Below are 20325 nucleotides of genomic sequence, written 5' to 3'. Positions count from 1 at the left end.
AGATTTACTGTCTATACACTGATACACTGTGTATTAAATACAAGTTTAAATGTATTGTTTTTTTTTCTACCATTAACTGACTTCTCCCAAAAACAATTGCAACAATTTAAATTGAAAATCAGTGAAACCATATTTGTAAACTCACTCTGTTAAATGTATTAGTTTTTTTAAGTGAGGCTTTATTGTATTTGTTCAATACTTATTTTTACACACTTTCATTAATGCACTTTTGAAATCACTGTTGATTTTTGCCAAAAGTTTCTGTTCAAACTCAGAAATTTCCAAGTTTTTTTCTAGGAACATCTAAGCTCAAAACTTCTATTTTTGGAGGAAATTTACTTTTTAAAAAAAATATTCAATGCCCCTAATATGCCATTGTACAGATTCATACTTACTCCACAATCACGTAAAATTCTTTGTAGAAATAAAATGCACAAACTTCCCAGTCTTCAATTCAGTATGGAAATGAATTACCAATTACAGAGAAAAAATTTTCAACGTGTTAAACTTTAAAGAAATGTTTAGAAAAATACACCAGTGCAGAGCTGCAGCATATATATCTGACTTAGATGACAGCCACAGGTAAGATATTTACTGCAGAACCTAACTATAAGAAAAAAATGTTGAACTGTTCCTTTAAGTATAAAATCACAGAGGCAGATTTATATTTTTGAGATTTTATTGCATACATACAGGTCCAGGATCACTGTGTTTCTCTCTAATGTTGCACATTAATGTACAGACAGCCATCACGTTAACAAACTGATGCTTCACTTTGAAACAGCAACATCTGAACATTAATTTATCTTTTAGCTAATTGTCATCGTCAGGTTTGCGTCAAATCAAATGCAGTAATTTTTTTCCCCCACAGACTTCTACCCAATTAAGACGTTTGGACAGTTTACTTCACAGACACCACTTCACAAAACAAAACGAACATTTTTCCAAAAAAATGAACACTTGTGTTATATAAATTTCAAATCTAACTGAAGAACAGGTTACAAATTTCTGTTGAGATCTACTCCCATAATGTGGCCTCTACGGGATGTTTAAGTCCTGAATTCATCCATAACACACAGCATCTTTCAATACAATTAACCTTTGACCCCAAGGGTTGTATTCAGTCACATATAAAACACTGACACATCAGTACACAGCACAGTATGTTAACTTTTTTTGTTTTTGATTAAAAGTTAAAATACATACATACTACATTCATTACTGGAACATCTTAATCCAACTTACCACAATGTGCAGACGTTACTTTTTTTTTTAAAAAAAAGGGAAGCTGCCCTTATAAGGCAGCTGAGTTTGTGAATAAAATACTGTAAAAAAAAAAAAAGGCAGCATCAGTTTCTCTACAACATACACCTCTTACTCAATGAAATGTTGCAACTCAGGATGTTGGATAACTTTCGGTTGGGCTGCGCCGCTTGTCACAGTGATGCAGCAGAAATAAAGTGGAGCAGATTAAAATAAAAATGGAGCCATGTTTAAACTAAGAGCACAGAAACGAGGTCTGTGCTCATCTCCAGCCCCAGTTTGATTATGGGAGAGTGCTGCTGCAGCCATCACATGTACGGGGGGAACTGGTTGAGCTTTCTCTGGTAAGCAGCACTGGAACGGTGGAAAGGCTGGGGTTGAGGGTTGCTGTACTGTCCGGCTGCAGACCCACTGAGCGCCAAACCCACGTTCTTTTGCAGTAGAGCCAGGGAGGAGTAGGCGCCGCTCGGCCGGCCGCCCTGCATTTGGTCTACGGCCTGGGACACGGAGGCCAGGGCGGCTGAGGCCGGGTAGGTGTACAGGTTCGGTGTGGAGCTGAAAAGGGCGGCGTCTTGAAGGCGGTAGGAGGAGTGAGAGGAAACGGGCGGCGGGTATGTGGGCTGATGGCGTAGGGAGCCACCGCTTCCTGTGTGACTGTGGGAAGACGGCATCACGGACTGCTGCACCTGAAATTCATAACGAAGTGATTTAGATGGGAAGCTGCTTCTCTCAGTAGGCCTGTCACAATACGCAATACATAAATTAAAAACAAGCTCAATAATTTACAATTGTATGATTTACTTGTGTGATTTATTGTTAATTTTTTTCTTTAGCTCTTTCTACCAAGAAGTAGATGACAAATTTAATGTTTGTTACTGGTTTCTCAAGCGGTGACTATATTGTTTTTATTTTCAATGTGCTTTTTATGATGTAAAGCACTTTGAACTGCCTTGTGGCTGAAAAGTGCTACACAAATAAAGCCTTTTGACTGGTGCTTTGGTTTCAAATTTTTTAAGACAATTTTGTTTACAGCGACTTCATAATCCATTTTACTTGTTGCATCTGTTGTTTTATTTATTTGGGGTATTTAAAATGTCTTCCAGTTACGGTGTTAAAATTTCTTTCGAAATGAAAGTTTTTTGCTCTTTGAGAGGTTGTGCTTGCGTTATCATTGCACATCTTGAAAATGGTCTTAAAACAAGCATGATGTTTATAGCAATAACTTCTGGGACAATTTATCATCCACCAAAATTTGTTATTATGACAGGCCTATTTCTTAATTAGCCTAATTCAATTTTATTTAGGGGTTTTAAAGTACAAATGGATGGCATTTTTTCCTTTTTAAGATTATGGACTACCTTGTGTTGTGGATCAGATAAAATCTTCCCAAAATAATTTACTTAACATGACAAAGCTTGAGGGTTGTGTATATTTTTGTAATTGTGATGATGGTATTGTAATTGCTGGTACCTGACTGAGGTTAAGAGGTTGAGCTCTGCTGGATGCTGCGCGCTGATGCCGATCGGTGCTGGAATCTCCTGTTCGGCATGACGACTGAGCCGACGCCTTCTTGGACTTAGCGGAGGCTCCGACTGCAGGATCTGTTGGTGCAGAGCCAGAGAGGAAACTGAGAGGCTGGGCAATATGGCTTAAAAATAAAATCTTTTTTATACCAGATCCGATTTAATCAATTTTCTTAAATCAAAAATATTTTCAAAATTGTCTTTCATTTCAATCATCCTTTGTGTGAGTTGTAAGATAGAGTACAGAGATGAGGTTGTTTATCTATGACAATGTAGACACAATATTAGCAGAAAATGGCAGAATTTTATCTGGGAAAACATTATAAATGAGAAAAAGCTTAGTTATCAGGATCTGACGTGACTACAGCAGTTTGTGTGAAATAGACTCAGTTGTTTGCATAATCATTTCAAAGTCCTTCAACAGATAATAATTTGATGTTAGTGTTTTAAAATATTAAGTATTATCTGTAAAACGTATACCAGAATAACATTTTATTTTTTTATTTTTTTGTGTTGTAAACAAAAAATGACTTTCTATATTTTCCAAATATTACAACTTTATCCTCGTATTTGAATTAAATAAATCTAATACTTTGTCATGGAGTTGACCTAAATTCAAAATAAAAATTAATAGAAGCCGTAAAACATGCTCGTCAAAAAAAAAAAGTATGTGCAAAAAGATGAGAAAAAAGAAATCCAGATTTTCCAAAAATCAAAAAATTTGATTAATTGATCAAATCTATTTGTCACCCATCCCTAAGCTGGTGCCAGCTGTAGCTAGAAGATTTAAAATAAAGGGTGTATTCTTAATAAATAACAGAAATATGAGGGTGAACTGGACCTGAGGCTGCTGCTGGCTTGGTGGTTGCGCTCTCAGCAGGCTGAGGCTTCACAGAGGGCATGACGACGGCCAGAGACTTGGAGGGCTGGGAGTTGGTCTCAGGGCTCAGAGGGCTGCTGGTGCTGGAAGAGTCGGAGTCGTGGGAGTCGTGCACCGTCACACAGCTGATCACGTTTGTTCTCTGGCTCGGTCCAGAGCTGCAAGAGTGAAGCACCATTTACAGGATTCGTATATTTTTCTCACAGGAGAATTCAAGCACTTTTCAAACATTTTGAAGTGTATTTGGGTCATCGTTTGTAAGAAAAAAAAACAAAAGTAGAAGTACATTTCTGGCAAAAAACTGAAATTTTGAAATTAATCTCAGAAATTTTCTAGAAATAAAACAAGGAAATTTCTGAGCTTGAAATTTCTAGAAAAAAAAAAAACTAGGAAAAATCTCAAAGTTTTTTTGCCAGAAATGTATGTAGATGTATGATAATACCCGGTTTCAATCGTAAATAACACTTTCCAATTCCCTGCATTTACTTTTCACATCATTTGGCTTTGGAGTCCTAAACTCAAAATAAACAAAACTGTCTCTGGATATTTGAGGGTTCATGTAAAACATGGATCTTGAAAAGCACATTTGTGAAGGTTACATCTCAAGTTCAGCTCACCAGGCAGCCATGACCTTCGTCTCGCCCTCGTCCTCCGAGTCGCTGTGGATGGTGATGATGCTAACGGCGGGACTCGGCGTGTCAGAGATGACAATGGGCTGAGACTGGTCACCGGGGAAAGAAGCGCTGTGGACGACTGTGGAAGCTGAATGCAGCCTGAAGGGGAGGATAAAGAGAGTGACGCGTTGTCAACAAGAAAACTTTTCAGAAACAAGGACTAAAGCTGTTCTTGTTACCCACAATGCAGTTGTTCCGTCCCTTGGACCTCTTTGATATTTTCTTGAAAAATCAGTTGTATAGAGTATAAACATTGCCTGTATACGTTCTAAAAAATTATGCTTTCGGACTGTGGGAGCCATAAAATCTTAAAGCATCAAAAATATTTGGAAAAAAGCACTTTAAAGCACTAAATTAATGGATAAAGCACACTTCTACCGATTTTACATAAATCGTGATTGAAAACATGAATATTTAGTTGCAAATGTGCCCCAAATTATTTAGTAAAATTTAATTTTTAAAAATACTTTATTCCAAAAGGAATAAAGTGCAGTTTAGTAATTTAAGTCAAACTTCTTTAGGAGACTTGTGTATGATTGCTGTTTCACGCAGCCACAACCAGGTAACAAAGAGATCGTATTGTAGCTGTTATCGTCATGACAATAGCAGCACAAAATATGGTGATAAAACTTTAAGCCCACATCTTAAACCACCACTATTGGTCTCATGTAATATTCTTGAATGTTTTTTTTATCTGTAAACAGAAAATCTTCATAATTAAGGATTGAAAACATCCATCTGTGTGTAATTAATCTATATCTACTGATCAATACTATTCTGATTTATTGGTAAGATTTGTTTATATTTGTGAGTTTAAATCCAATAATATTCTCATTCTACTCAGACACCTGGCTCTGTTTTCTGCATGTCGGCCCTTTGACCTCTTGCCCTGCTGAGATCTGGCGTGAGCAGCCCCTGAGCTGTGGTTCTGCACGCCGGCATGACGGTTGACGCCAGAGTCCTGCTGGCTGACGCCGTCGTACTGGTTACCATGACGACCCCTGGGGGAGAAAAGAAAAAAAACCCATGTATAAACAACTTTTTTTATAGACAAGTTGCAAATTATTGTTTAGATCTGGAAAATTTGCCACATGCGTACAACGCTGGAAGGCTAAAAGACGATTATTTCACTTTCCATTTTACTATTTTACTACTGCACTACCGCAGTAGAACATTAACAAAAAGAAAAGTGTAGATGTAAGTATTGCAGTTAGAAGCAAAGCACTGCATCCCTTTTTCTTTTCTATATCACGCATGCATTTAAGATTTAGCATGTTATGTTGACAGTCATTGTCGGCGACAAGTTTTTTTGCGGAACTTTGTGCACGTGACGTCACATTGCAACGTGTCTATAAGTGCTCGTACATCGCAGAGTCTTTAGCTGAACCTACCTCCACCCAGCAGCCTGTTGGCCTTCAGGCACCGGAGCGCCTACGGGCGAGTCGGGCACCACGGCCTGGCCTGGGTTGTGGATGGACATGCCAGGCATCTGCTGCCAGGTAGAAGGGATGAGGATCTGCTGCGTTCCTGCCGGCCAGCCCTGCTGTTCATTCACATAAAAAAAAACAAAAAAAACATTTAGTTAAACACAGAAGTTCACATCGGTTCTGAAAGGCAGGGTGACTTACCTGTGTCAGCATGCTGGGCTGGAGGTGGAGAGACTGGGAGGACTGGTTCTGAGCGACCAATGGTACAGAGCTGTCCATTCTTACTGGGTAACCAGAAGGCTTACTGGTGGTTTGGAGACCTAGGTGGAGAAAACAAGTATATCCCAGCATTTCTCACTTTCTTTTCTAAAAAAGAAATTACAAATGACCTAAAATACTTTCAAAAAGTGGCTTTTCAGTCACCCTTTCTGAGTTGTACGAAGGAGTATTAGTCAGGCTACTAGAATGTTTGAGTAATTACAAGAATATAGTTATAAAAATAGCAGAATATAGGAACAAATTTTAAAAGGAGAACATCTTCAAATTGTGAAAAAAAAGCTTCTAGAGTTCCAAAGTGCATACAGAAGTGATTCAAAAGTTAAAGAAACAAACTATGAATAAAGATATATTGTTGTTTATAAAACTAAATGTTAGGATGAATATTACAAACAATTGTACTTCAGTTTTTCAGGTGTAGAATAATTGTCAGAGGAATATAAACTGTGTTTTCACTTTTAATAAAAATAATTTGCTAAACAAATTATTTCTGAACTAGAGCGCAATGGTGAAGAAAAATATTTTAATCTTCAAAATCCAAAAATTCTCCCACCCTGGATGGTTGGAGGGCAGACGATGAGTGTCTGCTGGAACGGTTCTGTCTGGGCGCAGAGCTGCGTGGGTCGGGTCTGCAGAGGAACGCTCTGCTGGGTCAGGCCCGGGATGTTGATGGTGGCCTGCTGGTAGAGACCCGGCTGATAGTTGAGCAGCGGGACGTTGCTGCTGAGGGACAGAGACTGTCCCCCTGTGGACGCCATCTGAAAGACACGACAGAAAAATGTTCTCAAACATCAGCTGGCACTGCACAGCAACACAGAGAAATAAATATTACTGCATAGATGGATGAGGACAAAATATATAGCGCCTTGCAAAATAATAATAAATATTCATCAAGTTGGTTTATGTTTAGGTAAATGGTCTTCCTGCTCAAATTAAATGTTTAAACATAATATAAATAATCCCATCAACACTGCAAGATGGTGGTGGCAGCATGATGCTATGGGGATGCTTTCCCTGTGAATGAGCAAGAGTTCTACAATCTGTTGTTCTTAAAATAAAAAAAAACAACTAATGTTTTTAAATAAAGATATAATAACAATAGCTGGTTTTAGTAGATGTTCCATTTTTAAATGAAATAATTGTATTTAATTTCCACAGCATAATTAAACTGCTACATATGTACTTCTCTTGTCATTAGGTTGGAAACTAATATTCAGACATATCAACATCCCATTGAAGAAAATCATATATTTCTTTATTTTAAAATATAAAAATATGAATTTAAAAAATTGGTTGATTAAAAATGACAAATTTCCTATAGTAGATATTGATCAGAAATGATAAATTGTCTTTATTTAAAAGGTCATGTAACATTTCCAACTCTAAACAAGTTGTCTTTAGCTGTACTTCTAAGATTGTGGGAACAAAATCTTGTGTTATTGTGTGAGAACATGATGCAGATTAAAAGCTTGGACGTTCCCACCTGATTGTGTTGGTTAAGCTGACTGCTGAATGTGACAGTTAGGTTGGCGGCTGCGCTCGGAGTGCTGCTGCTGGCAAACATGTTCTTCCCGTTCTCAAATGCGCTGCATCTGCGTTTGCATATGTCCATGTTTTGGAAACAAGACTTCACACTGGTAAATGAAAAGGAAAAATAAAGTTGTATAAATCCGCAAGCAAAACAAGTTTATAATATATCCAAATTGATATATCTCTTTACTGTGAGCTGTGGGGAAAGTGCAGCAGATGAGTCATAGTAACAAAAGGATGGTTCAGCGTCTTCATGGGTGTGATCCTCTTGTCTGCGTCGAGAGTAAGCATCTTTTTCAGCAGGTCAATGAACTCCCGTCTGTCGGCCTTCTCCGCCAGGATGTCCGTGCCCTCCAGGCTGGTCATGTTCACCTGCAGGAAAGTCGATATTTGTAAAATATCCCACAGCAATCCTGGCAACCCAAAACTCAATGACCACATCATATATTTACATTTATACCTGCATCATATCATCCAGGCAATTGAAAATGTATTTCCTTGCCTCCTTAGACTTGATGCCCATCTCTACCTCATGCTCAGCAGGTGTCTGCAGGGGAAGAAGAAGAACTCCTAAATATTGTAGACAAATCTAAACTGTGCCAAAAAAACTCAGTGGAAGCACTGACTTTGAGTCTCCAGAGAGGGTAGCTTGCATCGGGGCCTCGGTTGAAAAAACGGCTCGTCTTGGTTCCTGCACTCAGCAGATACTCTGCTGGGAGACCCTGAGTCTGGGAAATATACCGGATCTGGGGAGAGAGCAGTGCAAGGAAGCTTTACACACATGCAGTCTCATTTTTTACATTAAAAGCTGCTCACACTGCAAAAACACAAAGACTTACAAGGTATTTTTGGTCTAATTTCAAGTGCTAATATCTTAGTACATTAATAGTTTTAGTTGCAAATTTTTTCTCTTATAACATGAGAAATAATTCTTGCAATAAGTGACAAAAAATCTGCCAGTGGAACTAAAATCAATTTTAAGAAATTATTCACTTAAAACAAGCTCATATTTCTTGCTGAAAAGTTACACGCAAGTTATTTTTTTCTTATTATTTAAGAGTTTGTGTTTTTACAATGTACTTTTAAGTTAATTTGTCAAATATTATACTATGGAGAAACAAAATGTAAAACAACTGAGGTGACATAGGAAGATTTTTTAAAAATGTAGAAGATGCTTGTGTGAAAAGTCTAAATGCCCTGTGAAAATATTTGTGCCCATTGAAGTTTTTCACATTTTGTTGCATTACAACCACAAACTTTAAATGTGAAATGTCAAGTTACACCTATTAATTGCCAAATGTCTGAAAAGTGTGGCGTGCCCCTTTACTCTGATATCCTGGGAAACAATCTGTCTTCAAAAGTCACGTAACTACTAGTAAGCCGAAATCAACAAGGTGTAATTCAATCTCAGCACAAAAACAGCTGTTTTGTTAGTAAGATTTGTTAACGAATCTTACTGAAAAACAGCATAATAATGACTAAGAAAAAGTGAAGAATACGGTTAAAGTTGGTTAACAGCATAAAACAATACGCTAGCATAGTCAAGGGCAGTACTATTCCATTCCTCAGGGGCATTAAATACAAATGCATGCAACAAAATGATTTTAGAAACACATTACAAGTTTTTCCCCCACATCAATTATGCTCTGCTTTGTGTTTGTTTGTCATGCAAAACCACCCCAAGTACATAAAATGTGGAAAACTTTCCAGGGTGGAAATATTTCCAGGCATAGTACATTTTTACACTGTGCAACTGACCCATTCAGATCTGCAGAACAAACAGTAAAGCTCAACCCACAGGTTTAAAGGAGACTTATTATGCAAAATTCACATTTTGCATGTTATACTTCTAGTTGGGTCTCAACTCCTTCTAAAAACAGACCAATCAATTTTTTGGTGTGTTTTTTTTTTGTGTCTGGAAAACAAGCCCTTTCAAAAACCTCCCAATTCTTAGGTCACAATAGACGGGCACTGCACCGTTACTTAGCAACCCAAGCTGAGCTCCAGGACATGTGGTCAGCTAGTTTATCCACTGTATGTCATGGAAAAGACGAGTGTTTTATTGATGATTTATCATCCAGAAACCACTTGCTGCATTCTTGTTGGTTGTGTAGGAAGCTCTACTTCTGCTTTTCAAAGATGCAAATTTGTACAATTGTGCCTCTGTTTGCAGGGGAACTTATTTGGATTCAAAGTGACAAGAGATCCTAAAACAGAGTCAACTTAACCTGTTCAAGGAAGCATAATAGGTCATCTTTAATACAATTCCCTCTGTCAACAAAAAAACATCAATTTTTTTCTGTTGATTACAAATTGATTTGCCCCAATCTTCCTCAGTCTGTAAGAATATGTAACCTGAATGATCTGAATGGGTCAGGATCGCATGAAAACTCCTTTACAGTGCATAGCATGTGCAGGTGGTGCAGACGACCTGGTCGTACTCTGATGCACCGGGATAAAGGGGCCATCCCAGAAACAGCTCAGCAATGACGCACCCCAAAGACCACATGTCGATCGCTTCACAGAAAGGGAGACCTAGAATAATCTCTGGAGCTCTGCATATACACAATTACACCAAGTTATTCACACACAGACTGAATTAACTCAGAACTTAAAGAAACCTTTGGTGTGGATCAGATTCCTGACCTGTAATATCTGGACTGGAGGTAGGTGGAGCACACTGCTTTGGAAACATGGCTGGCAGAGCCGAAATCGATCACCTTCACCCTGTACGGCTGCCTCAGAGGGTCAACCAGCATGATGTTCTCTGGTTTAAGGTCAGCATGGATCAGCCCCAGGCTCTTCAGCTTCATCAGCGCTGTGGCGACCTGCTGCAGGATGGGCCTAATGCACTTCAGCATCAGAGGGCTGAACTTGCTGTGCTTCAGGAAGTCGTAAAGGTTCTGCTCCAGCATCTCGAACACCAGGCACGTGTGGTTCTTGTGTTGGAAACACTCGTACGAGCGGACAAAGTTGAACTCGTCTGCGTTCTCTGTGCTCAGTCTGCTGAGGATGCTCACCTGTCGGTGGAGGAAAGATGGGGATAAGAGATTCATAGAAGGTCTTGACTACAAAATAATTACTAGGACCAGGCTGCGAGAAGTTTAGTTTAATTATGAGAATATAGTCATGTTATTAGCTTAAAAAGTCTAAAGATCAAGAGAAAAAAGTTGTTTTAATAAGAAAAAGCTCATGTCAAGATCTGACAAAAGCAGCTCAGTCAGTGTGGTTCTTTCTACAAAATGGAAATTTTCTGTTTCTATTTATTATCAGTTATAAAAGTACTGTCAGATTGTTCAAATTATTTCCATAATTTCCATGTCAATGTGTAAAAGACTAAGTATTTCTATTAAGTATTATCTGTAAAACTTATACCAAAGAACAATGCGCAACAATCCTCATTTAAATTACTTGCTATATTCCATGTCGTAGTTCTCATAAAATTACTACTCCTTGCATTATTTAGATTATTTTCTATTACTTTATTCTCATAACTAAAATTTAAAAAAATCATAGCCTGTACTTAATATAGAGTTGACCTGAATTAAACGTCCAAATAAATAGAAGCTTTAAAAGGTGCTTGTGATGTTTAAATGCTGCCCTTAGGGCTGACATCATTCTAAACTATGAAAATCGAATGATGGCAGTGGTGGAAAAATCTAAATTTTCCAAAAATTAAATCTTCAAAAACCAAATATTTGATCAAGCGATCTATCAACACTGCTAAATTTGAGATATTCAGCACAACAAACTCACCTCTATTTGCCCCTGTCGTGCATAAGACGGGTGGTTCTTCAGTATTTTAATGGCCACTATCTCATTGGTCCCCCGCTTCCAGCATTTTGCCACCTGCCCAAAGGTGCCCCGCCCCAGAAACTCAAGCACCTCATAGCTGTTGGACATGGAGCACAGGATCTCATGCTGGACCAACTGGTAATCGCCCTCGCTGTGGGAGTTGCTACTTTTGGTGGTGGAGGTGGAGTGAGCTATGGACTGAGCAGTGGTGGTTCCCCCTCCGCCGCCGGCGCGGTTCGATGCCACAGGCGCCGAAAGCTCCTCTAGTATCTGTACGCTGTCGCTGCTGTCCACCTCCTCGCTCTTCCTCTTCAAGCTGTACTGCTTTTGGTAAAGCTCGCAGTGTTGGGAGGAGGACCCTGCATCCTTAATGTGCCGGCTGGAAGAGGTGGAAGAGGAAGAGGAGGAGGAGGAAGCAGGTCCACGAACGCTTCCTGTGCTGTCTGCAGCTCGCACCACCGTCTGCTCCCTGGAGCCGGCTGTAGGGGGATGGACCTGATTGGAGTTGTACACCAGGTCAAGGTTAGAGCCAGAAGTAGAGGGGGCAGCTGCCTGCGAAGGGCTCTGCTGATAGTAGCCGCTGTCCGCCAACCGGTTGGAGACATCCCAAGTGGGGTTCTCCACTTTGAGCCTCTTTGGCCGAGAGTAGGCACTGGAGGAAACAGAGGGGGAGGAGAACACCTGGAGCTGCGAGGACATATCTGCAGATGGAATTGAGACAAAGTGGATACTTTTGAAAAAACTCAGTTTAAATGTCAGAAAAAGGCCAGAATTATTGTATTTTTAATGAACTACAAGTACATCGAAAATACAGCTAGCTACAAGATAGCTAGTGGCACCGGGGCTTAGGAGTTTGCCCAGAGTTTGTATATTTTCACACAGTAAAATTCAAGTACTTGCAGCATTTTATCAAATGTTTCCAGCAGCACACTTTGGAGAAAAAACCAATACAAATGAACTAAAGGAGACAGTTTCAATTCACTATTATATGACATAATTTATTACCGTTAATATATTGTTATATTATTTTACGTAGTAGGGACAAGGAAAAACAAAAATATTACAAAATTTTAAGTTTTAAGTATTATACTAGTTTTATGCTAATGCTAGCATAATACTTACTGTTCACTATTGAAAGCAACTATTCTTATGTTAGCATTTTAGAATTTAAGTGAATGAGAGAAGGAACTGCTTATAGCATATAGTTTCCAATTATTATTGTTAGTGTAATAAATACTATTAAATGGAGTTATAATTCCTATTAGTAGCACTTTAGCTATTGATAGCATTGTAGTAGCCAAAGCTAACTTTAGAATACCCCTGAACAGCCCTGAGTTTTGTATCCAATATGGCTGCCAGCCATATCCACAGAATGTAGCACGGGTTGCAGACGTAAACTATTTATCTGGACTTCTGAGGGTTTCTTTCTCATGCACATAGTAGTACTGTAAATATCAATTGGAAAGAATAATATTGTTGTTGCCAATAGCATGAAGCACCAAAACAAATACCAAACTCCACTGTTACCTGACTTGCAAGAAGAAATCTCTAAACCTGAGTGAGTTCTAACAATTAAAAAATGTATAAAGGACAATAAGCTGCTGGTTACATAGCAGATATTGTTAGTTACTGTTAAATAAAATAATGATATGCAATTAAAATCACATCAACTAGTACTAGCATCGGAATATTTAAAATTGCATGTGATGCCCATTATTGAGAGCTAAAATGCTGACATACACATATTAGTCTAAATAATTTAGACTTTCAGCATTGCAGACAGTGTTAGGTACTATTATCTAATATGCTTACATTGTAAAGTTAACATTTCAAACTTATTTTCATATTACATTAAACTTTGAATACCTCTAGTGCCATACTGAACAATATATAAAGTGTTTTGTCACCCAAGTTCAATCAAATCTAGAGGTGTAGTAGTATTTGTAATAGAAACAAATGACTGTTGTAGATTTTGCAAATGTCTGCACAGAATACCTGTTGAAATATTACTGCTGAAATCTTTTGAGGTGGTGTGGTTGATGAAAAGATCTGAGCTGAGGCCCACGGAGTTAAAATTAGAAATACATCCTTCTAAAATACTATATATTATCGTTTTACTACCTTTTGGTTTTCTAAGGTGTTGAACATAATGTTTCTTCAATGAAATGTATACAATGACCAAATTGTCTCACTTCCCCCCCCATCTTTCAATTGGTGTTTATGTAAATCATTCCTCTCCTAACAGCAAGATCAGGTTACGGTGACTTTTTTCTGTTAATAGTTGTGAACTAACCAGAAAAAAACTTTGATTTACTACTGCAGATCTAATTTCCACGTTCTGGTTAACTGGTTAACGTTTCCATTTTAGTATGCTGTTACTGTGTGTTTGTGTTTGTACACATAAAATGAAGTAGCCCACAGTATCCCTTTTAGACTTTATCATGCAGGGAATCTCCAGTTTTTTTTATATTGGCATGCTAACTTCCTGAGTGCATGTTTTAATAAGCTATAAGCCATTTATGTCAAAAGACACAAGAGTCATGCTCTGCAACCCTCTGCATTTTTGCCTCAGTAACCCACAAGAGACAAACCAAAAATAGTAAATTACTTATGTTATTGCTATTCAACAGTAATGCACACAAATAAATATAAAAAATAAATAAATGTTGCTGTGCTCAAAGCAAATGTAAAAGGTACTTACAAAGAAAAGAGATGCACACCAAAACATTGTGTCAAGTTCAACCAATATCACATGAACCTACACACATTTCCGCCTCCAGTGTCTACTGAACCAGAATAAAATAAAGCACCAACAGTGGATGACATTACCTGGGTTTGTTGAATGAGCACACCGTCGCCAATCTGACATCTAAGGCCTCAACATCTTTCAGCCGGAGTCTGCGCCGCTGCAGCGAATCAGCTGAGCCCTGCGCAGCGAGCGAAGCAGCGACTAGCTAAGCTAATAACAGCCGGCTACGAGTCATACCTGACCCGAGTCCACAGGCGCATCGTGCATCCAGCGAGCAAAACCTCCACGGTGACAGTGAAGATGTCACATATTTTTACGATAAGCAGCGGAGCCTGGACCGAGCACCATCTTCACAAATCGTCGGCCTGCTTCCTGTCTTGTGGACGAAACCAACTGCAAGTCGCACTGGAAGTAACCAAAGATTGTCTATTTCAGCCAAATCAGTCACTTCTTAGCGCTCGAACTTCATTGCAAAGTGAAGGGAGTAAAACTGCCAAAGATCGTCTATTGGAGCCATACATCTTCCTCGTCTCTTCAGTCAAATCAAACATACAGTCTAATATTGTTCGCGTATGATTCTCGTAATTTTATTTTATTTTTCTTAGTTTGGCCTATCCGTCGTAATCATTTAGGCGAAAGTGTTGTAATCTTCACAAGGATTTGTCCAACTCATTATTTCAAACAAAAATTCAACATTTTGCTTGAATTAATAATTTCTGAAATATGGAAATTCAAATATTTTTTGTATGTCATTATTCGCCTATTTTTCTGGAGACTTGGAAAATAATCAAACCAAATTCTATCTCTTTTAAGACTTTTTAGGAATGTAACGTAAACGCCTGGCACCTCTTTTTGTTCCAGTTTATTAAACAATTTATTAATTAATTTAAATATAAGAAATTATTACAGAATTGATACATTTTAAGTTTCATTTGAATTATCTAATTGATTTAACAAACGTAACAAAGTTTGTTTTGTTTTATTTATTTATTTTGAGATTGTTTTTATGGGATCTACTGGCCTTATTATGCAATAAAGCAGCAGGAAATAAGCGAGAGAGCGAAGTATACATGCATACTGAATTTTGGGTTTCTTTTCAAAATGTGTAACCCTTAATCATCAAAATAATTAGTGAAACTAAATAACATCAGTTTCACTTTCTGAAACGAGTGACAAAAAATAACCTTCTACTTTTTTGAACCGCGCATATAGCCTTTCACACTGTGGAATGATAGACTTCGGATTTACCAGAAATAATCATGTAAAGTTTAAACCATCTGACACCATTAATTTGTTCTTGAAGTTCATTATTAATGTATTTCCATCTTGACATTGACACACAGACACACAACAGGTTCAGATGGTTATTGTTTAATGACATCTGTAAAATGTTCTTGAAACCCATCCATCCATTTTCTGTACACCCTTGTCCATAGTGGAGTTGGGACAGGTGCTGGAGCCTATCTCCAGCGAACGTTTCGGGCGAGAGGCGGGGTGTTCTTGAAACAATACTTCAAAATCTGTTGAATCTGTGTTGTAGGAATGACCAATATGACCACTGAGGGGCGCTGCTGTTCACCAAATAAGGAAACGCACAAGAATGTAAAAGAAAAGCTTTTATTTGCACTCGTCTCTCATTCAAGATATATTAACGTTTTATTTTGCTTCTCCAGCATGCTTACAGGACAAAAAAAGACCTCATCTCATAGTGGTAAAGCAAGTTACATTCAAACCAAAATTTTACAAGGACTAGACCAGCGTAGTCGATGCAAAATAGAAGATATTTCTCATCAAAATAGACGGCACATTAAATAACACTGCAAGAATATGATGATGATGATGGCTAATGTAACACTTCCTAGATGTGTTTGAAAGTTTAAGTATGAAATGTAATGCATGCATGTAGAAAAATAAGGTAATAATGAGATTCCTTCAATGATCCAGACAGAATAAATTGGTAAATATATACTACAGACAAAAGAAGTAAATATCCAACCTTTTGAAGAAATAATAATGTTTTTATAGTCATATTGAAAAGGAGAAGACCAGCAAATCCTCAAAAAAAAAAACATTGTCCTACCAAAATAAAGTCTTTTCTTAGACATAATCTATCTACATTAAGCACATTTTTAAGGCGGGACAGGAAGTGGCACCCTAGGATGAATGATGAATAACTTCAGATTCTTCCTCCAGGTCACTTGTTATTGAATCTCAAGTATGAAGGGGAGGCAGCCTTCCTCTCCAGATATTCAGAGGACTACCTGAAGGAGTGTCGGAAGTGCAAACTCCTACGCTTCAGCTTCTCCGGGTTGTGGGAGGCCATATGGGAAAACTCCCTGAAGATGTCAATGTATGTTGTGTCTCCTAGTAGGATACAAACAACAAAGAAACATCAATGAAAAATCATCTCATGAGACCAGGATCTTTCTTTTTTTATCTTTGAATGGCCACAAAATAAAATACAAGGGGAAAATGAAGGGAAAACACAGAAAAGAAGGCTTTGAGGCACCCTGAAGCTTCCCCTCATTCAGCTTCCCAAATACCTGGCATTCATGCCTCTCGTTGCTACGGTAACCATTGAATATATATACACACACAACAAAAGCAGCCGTGTCTGTGTCTGGAAAAGCTTCCAGGAGTTGTAATGTGAAAGGGAAACAAACTTTAAACTTTTATCAAGTTTCAAACTTGGTGCTCAGAAGGAACGTATTTGCGATTTTACTATTACTACTTATTTACCGCTCCCTATTTTTAACACACATTATCCGTTTCTTTTAAATTTTCCCTCATTTTGGATGCTTGACCTCAGCTACTCAAGGCTTCACTCTTCTACCCATTTCTTTGTTATTTTTAGTCAAACTTTTATCTTAAACTCCAAAAAAAATAGCAGGTGTTTGATTTAACTTTATTCAAAGCTGATCAAAGTTGTATAATTAATGCTTTTTCCATACTAAGTTATTGTTTTAGGTTCCCGTTTGGATTGCAGAAAGTATATTAAAAGCTACAAGCTTGTAATAAAAAGTTTATATGATGTTTGCCTATATCACAGTTTGTTACAGGATTGCTGTAACTAAGTATGCTGGTTTTGAAACACTTGTAAAATGGTGCAATATAAAGAACTTGAATTAAGCTGAAATGACACAGAGTCAATATTCTTCTACCCTGGAACTTTTTCATATTTTCCTACAAGACATTCACAAACTTCAAACTATTTTATTAGAACTTTCTTGTGATTGAGAAAAAGAGCAGAGCACTTTTGTAAAATGGCAGGAAGATGTGACATGGTTTTCAACTTATATTTGCGAATGAAATCTGAAAAGTGTGGCATACAGTTGTTCCTTGATCTGATGTCTCTAAATAAAATCCAGTGCCACTAATCATTGTGTTAAGGCATCATATCGTGGGTCTGATTTTTCCTGCAGAAACAGGGACGCTGATGCTTTCTGATGATCTGTCACATAAATCACAATAAAATACATGTTTGTAGTTTTAATTAAGATGGCAATATGTGGAAAACTACAAGGAAAATTAGTACTTTATCAAAACTTTCTCGTGGAGGCTTTGACAGATAGGTTTTATGTTAAATGTGCATAGTAACTATGTCATGCACTTGAAGATAGTTCTTCAACTTTTAGCAAAGAAATAGTAATAAGGTTAGCCACAACACAAAGAGGTTAGTGTTTAGACACACATTGTTTATTTCCAGTATCATTTCAAAGGAAACAGAAGGAATACATATATAGTGTTAATAAGCACAAGTACAGAATATTTAGAGAAACATTTCTTGCACTATTGAAATAAGTTTTACAGATAACAGACAGAAAGTAAAAAAAATCTATAAGGAAGTTAGAAATAGAGATGCCAAAAGAAGGATGTGTTAATAGGATTTAGTATTCACTACAGTCACTGTACACACACCACAATGTATACAACACATAATCGTTCATTGGCTTAATGGAAATGACTGTTAGTCACAACATTTTTCACTTGAAAACTATGAATTTTGTTGTGAGATACTGCCAACAAATTAGAAAAAGGCTGCATGAAAAAGTGCTTCTGGTCTATCAATAACGAGAAAGAAGAGAAAATGAGTGGGCTGCTCCTCTCGTCACCACAAACGCCTGCAAAAATATTTAGTGGTGGTAAATACAAACTAGCGACTGTGCAAAAAAATATGGATGTGATTTACAAAAATATATATTCCCCATCTTGAACAGAAAGTAATAAGAAATGTCAGTCGAATAAAAGGTAGATCTTTCCTCAATTTTTCACAGTTTTGAACTTTACTTTTGACAGCTAGCAAACTATGTAAACCAAGACTGAAAGACTAGCTATGGGAGCTTTGCGGATCTAGGTTGACTCTTCTCATAAGAAAATGGCATTTTTCTAATGTGCACAAAAAAAAAAGTGAAGCTCACTGGAAAAAATAAATTGTCTTTAAAACTAAAAGGTGAAAATCAGCAGACTTGTGAGCTTTGTATGTTAACATAAACATATTAGCATTAGCCTGATTATCCTAACTACCTTTGAGATTGGTTAACAGATTTGCTGTTGTAACAGCTCAGTTTATGAAAAATACAATTCGAAAACTAAAAATCAGTTCATGTTAGTGTAATTATTTATTAATTCCCGTTAGCTATGAAATCTTTAAAATTTGTTTTTTTGGGGGCTAAATTAGAGCTGGAGCATCCAAAAGCAACATCACTACTGTTAATTGTGCAGCACAAAGCTATTTTCTTTTGGTTTTTCTATACATTAGATGGCCACAATAAAGTTCATATATAATAAAAAATTATATATGAGATGATTGGCCAAATATTTCATTTGATGAAACTCTTAATATTTTTAATTTCTCCAATGGTAAGAAGCTGTAACTGGAAAACTAGAAACCTAGCTAACTATTAGCAAGATTTCGGCTGGTAAACTATTTAACTTTAAACAAAATGGCAAACATTATATGATCATTGTACAATGCGACGGACTAAGGGCAGGATATTATCTCTAAAGCTGATGAAACAACGTTAGTGTTCATTTTTGATGTGAAACTTAAAACAGAGACAATTGGTAATCCAATATAAAGCAACAATGCAGTTCCATCTTAAAGTTCCAGTGATCTGTTTTATAATAGCAAAACCAAAACATGCATTTCAGTTTCCATATGTGCAAATTTTGCACCTCAGTTATGATTGTACCAATGTGTCATGAAACATGGAATCAATAAATGTAGCATAACTCCAAATTGTAGCCCCCATCCAATTTCTGTACAGTTAAAAAAAACACATTCATGTCTTACTAGAAATAAGAAAAAGGTGTTTAAAAACTGCTGGCTTTTCTTTTTCTTTGGTCAAAACTAAACCCAAATAATTTACTATCCAGGCAGTAATAGCAGGAAAAAGAATCCTATATGGAACAAATATTTAAAACATGCTCCACTATATTTTGGCAAAAATAATGTAAATACCAACATTATTTAGCAATACTAAATGCATAAACTGAGAAGCAATGAGAATTTGGAGGATAGAGTCAACATCTTCTCATGCATTGGAAATAAATACAACTTCACTTGTTGTATAGTTGTAATAAAGCATCTAAACAAACATTTTACAGATTAACTTTTATACAGTGGATTTTCTCCAAAATCCATTTATTGTTTTAAAAATCCCATCTTCCAGTGCAGCTTAATAAGCAAAATAAATCCACCAACAAGTGAATAAATTAAATTTTCTAATGAAAACAGAATACTGTGTGTGTAAGTGCTCATCTAACAAAATCTACCCTGTGTAAAAAAAAAGAAAATACTTTCCCCTGACACATTATTTAACAATACAAAAAGTACTAAAAAAGTTATTGCACCATTGCTCAGAACGTTTTGACAAGAATAAAATTAGAGAAAATGAAATCCCCGTTTGTCACAAAAGTGCATCATAAAAGCTTCACTTGATCAGTTTGCTGATCAATACATAGAAACAACTCTGAGAATCATTTGGTCACAGTTAGGATCAGGTTTTACAGGTCTTCTCACTGCAGGGATGACAAAGCTTTACTTAAAGACAGCATGAAAGGAAAAACTAAGATCTTCACATGAACTTCACAACTTCAGGGAGGTTCATTCAGCCTGAGATTGGTTGAATGAACCTGACATTTGTTGACTGATTAAAAGCATTAGTGAATTTCTGCGGCAACTTAAGGACTTAAATCTGAGAACTTG

The 20325-nt window shown here is 37.1% G+C and overlaps 2 protein-coding genes across 6 annotated transcripts in view; both read right to left on the bottom strand.

Moving 5' to 3' along the window:
- Positions 1–661: 661 nt before the first annotated feature.
- hipk1a (homeodomain interacting protein kinase 1a) lies at positions 662–14535 on the bottom strand. 2 transcript variants are annotated; one of them, XM_032558253.1, is made up of 16 exons: positions 14198–14535; positions 11330–12069; positions 10220–10593; positions 10005–10128; positions 8200–8319; positions 8034–8120; positions 7764–7945; positions 7527–7677; positions 6597–6801; positions 5969–6087; positions 5732–5880; positions 5189–5341; positions 4284–4439; positions 3628–3824; positions 2734–2864; positions 662–1949 (listed from the first exon to the last, which is right to left on the bottom strand). In XM_032558253.1, exons 1-16 carry the CDS (start codon positions 14235–14237, stop codon positions 1572–1574), a joined length of 3306 nt encoding a protein of 1101 aa, XP_032414144.1. In that variant the 5' UTR covers positions 14238–14535; the 3' UTR covers positions 662–1571. The 2 variants fall into 2 exon arrangements, with proteins under 2 accessions (XP_032414144.1, XP_032414135.1); XM_032558244.1 differs by having other exon boundaries at positions 5732–5883; positions 14198–14534.
- A 1185-nt stretch (positions 14536–15720) lies between these two features.
- acap3a (ArfGAP with coiled-coil, ankyrin repeat and PH domains 3a) overlaps positions 15721–20325 on the bottom strand; it is a 69426-nt gene continuing 64821 nt past the window's right edge. For 3 of the 4 annotated variants that reach the window (XM_032558190.1, XM_032558199.1, XM_032558207.1), the window contains exon 25: positions 15721–16481. In XM_032558190.1, coding sequence (XP_032414081.1) covers positions 16375–16481 — 107 coding nt within the window. In that variant the 3' untranslated portion in view covers positions 15721–16374. The remainder of the gene's footprint in view (positions 16482–20325) is intronic. The other variant, XM_032558213.1, reaches the window with a different exon arrangement.

The sequence above is a fragment of the Xiphophorus hellerii genome, chromosome 1, assembly GCF_003331165.1.
Source record: "Xiphophorus hellerii strain 12219 chromosome 1, Xiphophorus_hellerii-4.1, whole genome shotgun sequence".
Lineage (NCBI taxonomy): Eukaryota > Metazoa > Chordata > Actinopteri > Cyprinodontiformes > Poeciliidae > Xiphophorus > Xiphophorus hellerii.
The sequence above is the reverse complement of the archived record's forward strand: the minus strand, read 5'-3'. Positions and strand labels throughout refer to the sequence as shown.

Excerpts from the sequence above, each read along its gene's own strand:
- hipk1a (XM_032558244.1), bottom strand. The coding sequence starts at position 14,237 with ATGTCAGATTGGCGACGGTGTGCTCATTCAACAAACCCAG. Across the intron at positions 6,802-7,526 it reads AGCTTAACCAACACAATCAG|ATGGCGTCCACAGGGGGACA; the intron begins GTGGGAACGTCC and ends CGTGTCTTTCAG. Across the intron at positions 4,440-5,188 it reads CATGCAGAAAACAGAGCCAG|GCTGCATTCAGCTTCCACAG; the intron begins GTGTCTGAGTAG and ends CCTCCCCTTCAG.